The 7,887-nt window shown below is 39.4% G+C and overlaps 1 protein-coding gene across 1 annotated transcript; it reads left to right on the top strand.

The window, feature by feature from the left end:
• Positions 1-1,627: 1,627 nt before the first annotated feature.
• On the top strand, positions 1,628-3,961 carry LOC112262338 (5-hydroxytryptamine receptor 1D-like). The gene has a single exon (XM_024438010.1). It carries the CDS (start codon positions 1,959-1,961, stop codon positions 3,111-3,113), a length of 1,155 nt encoding a protein of 384 aa, XP_024293778.1. The 5' UTR covers positions 1,628-1,958; the 3' UTR covers positions 3,114-3,961.
• Positions 3,962-7,887: the final 3,926 nt, after the last annotated feature.

Raw genomic sequence — 7,887 nt, 5'->3', positions numbered from 1 at the left:
TAACTATGTATTTGTGTTCTGCTAATCTAAAGTTATTGAGTTTTTACAAGTTATGATTACGTAATATTTTTAAAAGTCAATCTAACATTTATTAAATAAGTTGTTCTTACATGATTCTGTTGTATTACGTCTTTACTTAAAATAATAAAGTAGTAGTCAGACACATTGACATTTGAGTAAAAAACACTTCCTTTATCTGTGTTGTGCTGATATAGAAGTACTCAGTTTTTGCAAGTTATAAATACTCAATAGTGCCATGTGACACTATTTTTAGAGGATTGTGGGTAATTCAACATCTGTACACTTTATGATACTTTTACACAATGTTCTATGCGCGTTTGAAGAAAGCAAAGTATATTTCTAAAATAGTACTAAGCAGTTTGTTGTGCTATGAGGTGTAATTGATTATGATGAATGGATATCAAAAACGTCGGGGAAATTTGACATTCAATAATCAGACAAGCCATTGCCACCATCAACAAGGTCATGTGCACCACACTTAATGACAGAGGCTAATGCAGCATCCTGTAGTACTCACAGATCTACCTCCAGTTACTGCTAGAGGAATGAGAACTGGGTTCAACAATGCCTGCTAAGGTGGGTTAAAATGACAAAACGGCAAATACATAAAACAAACATTAAGACACCACCACTGAAAATTAAAAATCAAAACTACTTACACTTCAAGAAATGTGTAATGAAGGTTAATAATTTAAGGACCATAAATGTTACATTCACTACAACAAATATGTAGTGTTCAAGTAACTTCAATCGTTATAGTTCAGAATACATAATGCAATTTAGTGTTGTCAAAAGTTAATAAAACACAAAACACAAGTATTTACAACTTAAAAATATAACCATACGGGTGGTGATGTCACTTTATTACTGTAAGTATCGACAGTTGGGTTACTCAAATGTTTTAGGCAGTGTTGACATTAAAATTGAGTAAGCGGAACTAATTACCTTTTACAGTGCACATTAGTGTAGGAATCTTCTCCTCTTTCATTGGAGAACATGAATCATTTTTATATAAAAAAATGGCTCTGCAGTCTCCCAATCCATAATATTTTACCACAACCATGGAAGATAGCTCAAGCGCCAATGTAGCCTAATATACATGTTGGAAATTAAATGAATGATTGATGTATTGTCTAAATGCAATATACAGTAGGTCTACAATAACTCTGACAATGTATTTTACTTAGACCATGAGTTGCCAACGATTTGACAGACATAGGAAGTGATGGGTCTAACTAAATGTTGAAATGTTTTGATCTCTAATAGCCTATATTTATGTTTTGTTCAGGTCCAATATATGTCTTGTAACATGGATATTGATGACATAAAAGGAATCCATGACTCATATTGACAGGCAGAAAACAGAGCACTATGACCCAGTGGAGATGTGCTCTCCTCTCCAGTAGAACCATTGTGATCAAAGCTGCATGTTTACTGTCACGCCTGTCAGAGGCAGGCAGCAGCATCAGCTGTATAAAACCAAGGGTGGAGGTCTCATCACCATTCAACTAGAGAAGGACTGATGCAGCCTGCAAGACAATTCCAGGCGGGAAGGATTACAATGCAAATGGGAAGCTAGCAGTTGCAACATTTGACAGATGTCTGCAAGTCATTGTTCTTTCATTGGTATCAATATATATTTTGATATCAACTTTCTATATACCATTTGTTTAGTTTAGATAGCTAAACTGTTAATTGAGAACAGATGTTGCTATACATTTCCAGATAACATGCTGGATATTTACTTCAAAATCAACCATTTTACATCCAACATTATAATTGGGTCGTTTCTGCAATGAATGAAAATGAAGAAGAAACGGACAGAAATACTTTCCTCTCCCAAAATATTTTACTAGATTGATTGAAATGAATTAAGAAAAATTTGGAGACTTGGCGATATAAGAACTGACCACACTGTTTCAAGTGATAAATCAGTGATGGAGAAAAACACCACAGGTCACCTCGAGCCAACTCCTGCATTATATGGACTAATAATGAATTTCACCAACGATACCTATGTGACAACATCTTCAGAGCTGAAGGAAAAGGAAGAGAGTCTAGCTTATCAAACCAGTTTGGCAGTGATTCTCTTCGTTTTCACACTCGCCACTACTTTATCCAACGCATTTGTCATTGCAACGATTTATCAGTCGAAAAAACTGCACACTCCAGCAAACTTTCTTATAGCGTCTCTAGCTGTCACCGACCTCTTGGTATCCATTTTGGTGATGCCAATATGCGTATTGTACACGGTGAGTCACACCTGGACATTGGGACAAGTTATATGTGACATTTGGTTATCCTCAGATATAACATGTTGCACTGCTTCTATCCTTCACTTATGCGTAATCGCTTTGGATCGATACTGGGCAATAACAGACGCTGTTGAGTATTCCAAAAAGCGCACGCCAGCGCGCGCGGCGGGGATGATCGCGACTGCCTGGGTCATCGCAATCTGCATCTCTCTACCTCCGCTTTTCTGGCGCCAGGTGAAGGCAGAGGAGTTGACTGAATGTAATGTCAACACGGACCACATTTTCTACACTATTTACTCCACGTTTGGAGCATTCTACATCCCCACTTTGCTGCTTATCGTGCTTTATGGAAGAATATATGTGGAAGCCCGTAAGATCATTTTGAAACAGTCACCCAAAAAGGTAGGGAAGAGACTTACTTCAGCGCGCCTGGTCACGAACTCCCCTGGATCTGTGGCATCGACATCACCTTTGCAGTGTGGAAGACATGATACCCACTCCGGTGACACGGGTTCCTCGGCAAGTGAGAACCAAGTGAAAGTAACCGTGTCTGACGCACTTTTGGAGAAAAAAAGAATCTCAGCCGCTAGGGAAAGGAAAGCGACCAAAACATTGGGAATAATTTTAGGCGCATACATTATATGCTGGTTACCCTTTTTCATTTACACCCTGGTGGTGGCCACCTGTGAAACTTGTTTTTACCCCGAGTTGTTTGACTTTTTCAATTGGCTTGGTTATCTCAACTCGTTAATCAATCCAATTATATATACCATGTCCAATGACGACTTTAAAAAAGCTTTCCATAAACTCTTGTGCTTCAGATGTTGCAGATCCTGAAAAGATGTCTTCTGTGCCCTATTTTGTTTGCATTATTGTTCTATAGAATACAAAAAAAATATTGAACACCTTTATCATACCCGTATCTCTGCACATTGTAAATATGGTACTGGAAATGACCCTGTATATAGCTCACTTACTTCTCGGGCTCTTCTTATTTCTATTTCTGGGGTGTTTTTGTTCTACCTTATGTTATTTTAGGTAGTACATTGATATTGATACATGCATTGTTGGGTTTAAAGCTTGCGATAAACGTTTGCATAATGATGACCTTTTGGGGACCTACATTTTTACGAACTCGCCAACGTTGCGCAATCCTCAAATGCAGGTTTAATAGGTAATACAACTATACTTGATCCGATTATAATACATTGTGAACACAACTGAACAAAATCACAGTTGGAAAATTCAGATTTGTTGTTCGTGTTTTGCAAGGGCTCCAATTTGGGGAATATGTTGGCGGGCGGCGCATTGCGCGTTATTCCCAGGGTGACTGACCCTAATGCATTTCATATCCGCTGCACCATTAGTAGGCCGTAGAGCTCTCCAAACCAGACTGGGCTAAAAGCATTATTTCTGTACATTGGCTAGCTATGAGATTGTGTTTTTTTGTTTTTGTTTTGCATACACGTGTGTACATATGCCGAATTATAATTTCGTTTTCTTTGTAAAACTGTCACATGGAAATAAGGGATGTTACTGTATTTATTCTATCAGGATAAGTGATGGAAAGGATTATGATACGATCGAACTGTATTGGTTGACTATTGTTTCACTATTAGCATGTTAAAGATCAGTGGTTCCCAAACACATACCCCCTCTAGCACTAGCGTCAGCTCACTCTCAAATGTATTTTTTTTGTTGCCATAATTGTAAGCCTGCCAAAGACACACAACGCCATACATTTATTAGATATAAGAATGAGTGTGAGTTTTTGTTACAGCCGGCTCGTGGGAAGTGACGAAGTGCTCTTATAGGACCAGGCCACAAATAATAATATAATAATAATCAATCATTTAGCTCTTTATTTAACCATCTTACATATAAAACCTAATTTATTAATCGAATAACTCTTAATAACTCTTATTAATTGTGAATAACTCACCACAGGTTAATGAGAATGGTGTGCTTGAAATTATGTACATAACTCTGCAATATTGGGTTGTATTGGAGAGACTCTCAGTCTTAAATCATTTTCCACACACAGTCTGTGCCTGTATTTAGTGTACATGCTAGTGAGGGTCGAGAATCCACTATCACATAGGTACGTGGTTGCAAAGGGCATCAGTGTCTTAACAGCGCGATTTGCCAAGGCAGGATCATCTGAGCACAGACCAAATCAGAAATCTGGCAGTGGCTTCTGATTAAATTCAATTTTCACAGAACCGCTTGTTACAATTTCGACAAGGCTCTCTTGTTCAGATATCGGTAAGTGGACTGGAGGCAGGGCATGAAAGGGATAATGAATCCAGTTGTTTGTGTCATCCGTTTCTGGAAAGTACCTGCGTAATTGCGCACCCAACTCACTCAGCTGCTTCGCTATATCACATTTGACATTGTCCGTAAACTTGAGTTAATTTGCACACAAAACATTATACAATGCTGGAAAGAACGGTGTGTTGTCCTTACTAATGCAGACAGAGAAGAGCTCCAACTTCTTAATCATAGCCTCAATTTTGTCCCTCACATTGAATATAGTTTCGGAGAGTCCCTGTAATCCTAGATTCAGATCATTCAGGCGAGAAAAAACATCACGCAGATAGGCCAGTCGTATGAGAAACTCGCTATCATCAAGTGAAAATTATGGTCAGTAAAGAAAACTTTAAGCTCTCTCTCAATTAAAAAAAAAAACTTTGTCAATATTTTGTCCCTTGATAACCCGTGTTGTAAAAGCTTTACATGGCACCTGCCCATGTCATTGCATAGTGCAGAACATACACGAGAGTTCAGGGGCCTTGCTTGGACAAAGTGAACCTTTTCCACTGTAGTGTCCTAAATGTATTTCAAGCTGTCAGGCAGCAAAAGCCTCTCGTGGATGCTGCAGTGTACCCAAGTGGTGTCGGGAGCAACTGTTTGCACGTGTGTTACCACTCTACTATGTCTCCCTGTCATGGCTTTTGAGCCATCAGTACAGATACCAACATGAGCAGCAGCTATGTTTGGCTACATACGGACCGTTAGTGGAATTCCCGCGAGAGAGTAACGGTTAATGTGATTGGATGTTAATTATTTGACTCGGCTACCTGTATTTGACATTGTGTTGTTATTTCGCTAAACACAAGATGGTTTAATTTTATTTTAGGCAGTGAAACGAGGCTACTCAGGCGAGAAAAAAACCTCACCCAAATGTATATCCCCTTTGGAAAATATAAATGGACTGTTTGAAAATGCGATTTATTTTTTATTTTTTTTAAATGTGAATCACATTTTTATTTGGCGTAACCCCAACGGCATTGCGCGTAACCCTGGGGGTACAGTTTGGGAATACCTGTTATAGATCAACTGATGCTCAACCTTGGCTCATGAACAAGTCTTGAGTTACAAGGCGACCAATGTTCTTTAGAACTTTTAAATGAGCCTGTCAAAGCTGAATCCCTGGGATAGTCACAAAGTTAATTGCTTGACTGGGTGAGGAAATCTTTTATTAGGGTTTCAAGGAAGAAAGCCAGGATTCATATAACCTGAATGTCAAACACAGACCCAGACTGGTTTTATTGTGGGTGATATTTACCCAATAGACATGACAGCTGATGAACACATTCAATTTTACTGAACAAACATGTAGTGTTTAACAGTGTATGTCTGTATGTGTTGGTGTATTTGAACTGTATGTTGATACATTTAAGTGCACACATGTCTCTGTTTGTTCTGGCTAGCATCAGCTACAAAATAATTTACTGTCTTGAATTACATAAGAGAACCATATCAAGATACAGACAATTAATCAAACCTCTTGGCATTGATTTGTGAAACATTGTGTTCTACAATAAGGCCTAAGGCTTGCCATACATATTCGGAAATAATTTTTTGCATTATGAAATGCTGTAAAATAAAAGCTTCTGCAATGAAATACTGTTCCATGAGAGAAACATTTATTAGAGAAAGGAATCTACAAATTTAAAGTATCATATGGTGTTATTACAGTGTAGAGTCCACCATCTGAGTGCATCATTTGATGTGGTGATCACAGTTATGCAAACACACAAACGCTATCACCCGCTATCACCCGCCGCGCCTTGCCATCCCTTGACCTCTGACCTCTTACACTTGATTTTCTACAGTGCAGAGCAGCACCATTGTCAGTGGATGTGCTCCACTTGTGTCTCCTCTGTCATGCACCAATAGCCAAACACACAGCAGAGCAGCGCAGCAGAGCGGAGCAGCAGAGCGGAGCAGCAGAGCGGAGCTCCAGAGCGGAGCAGCAGAGCGTAGCAGCACAGCAGAGCACCAGAGCAGAGCACCAGAGCAGAGCACCAGAGCAGAGCACCAGAGCAGAGCAGCACAGCAGCGCACTCGTGGATTTTCACCAGGCTCATCACGCATGACCGATGAACGTGTCCTGGGAGGATAAGCACTGAATGCAAATATTTCCCCCTATAGTTCAAGGCAAATATTTCCCCCTATGGTTCAAGGCAAATGTTTCCCCCTATGGTTCAAGGCAAATGTTTCCCCCTATGGTTCAACGCAAATATTTCCCCCTATGGTTCAAGGCAAATGTTTTCCCATAGGGTTTACGTTGTCAATGAGAAGTTCATATGGATCTACATTATGTGGGTGAAGTTGTAATGATTTCAGGTTGAATAAATGGGCATGTGGTTGCCTGCCAATACAATAAGGTGGGTTGGGCTAACTGTGTGCTAACATTATAATGATGTGCCATGCAAAATGTAGTGTGCCCTTCAGAAATTGGAAATCAGAATACATTTTTCTGCTGGGCTGGCAATGACATCAACAGGAGTGGGTCACAGCTGTTCAAATAGATACGTCTCTGGGCAGTACAACCAGGAGCATGTTTGTATTGCCAAGGATGTGACATGAATAGGATGACTTACAAGGCCTGAGGCCAAGGTTTTTCAAGACAGAAGGACAAACACATGGACTCTCTTCGGCTGTTGTCTCCATTCGTGTTTCAACTCAATCTCCCGAATCACTGCAGAAAGCTCTGACTTAACAAGAGCAGAAACAAATGTGATTAGGTAATAAATGGGATTGGTTAAGATTGGTTAGGGTTGGGGAGGAATGCAAAACCAGCGCCTTTGTGTATGGAAAATCATGACCATTTTACACCCTAGGAATATATTCGGAACAAATATTAATTCAACCAAATGATATCTTAAGGGGAACATGTTTGTCACAAAGCAGAAACTGAGTAGGGATGATAGTTGACCTAGATAGCGTAGGGTAAAGCTCTGATGCACTAGTCTTGTTGTTAAGTAAGATGGAAGTTTTAAAGACATGTTATACTTAGTTTTTTAAAGTAACATAGTACATCACATTGTTATTGACAGCCAATGCTAATACCTTACAATACCTTATATGTTATAATATATGTTCTATAGCTCAGTGTTCTGGTTCAGTGCTTCGATAGAAAACTAGTCATATGCATAGAGGTTACGGTGGAATGATCAATAAGGACGAGGGGTGAAATGAAGCCATAAAATATTCTTATCTTGTATGCAGCTTTATTAACAGTTAATTGTTACACCCTCTTTGTCCTCTGAGGCCTATGCATTCATCACCCCACAATGGCCTTGCAAAGCTACTGTTGCCTTGC

Source organism: Oncorhynchus tshawytscha, linkage group LG11 (assembly GCF_018296145.1).
Source record: "Oncorhynchus tshawytscha isolate Ot180627B linkage group LG11, Otsh_v2.0, whole genome shotgun sequence".
NCBI classification, from domain to species: Eukaryota; Metazoa; Chordata; class Actinopteri; order Salmoniformes; family Salmonidae; genus Oncorhynchus; species Oncorhynchus tshawytscha.
This window is presented reverse-complemented; position numbering and strand designations above follow the sequence as displayed.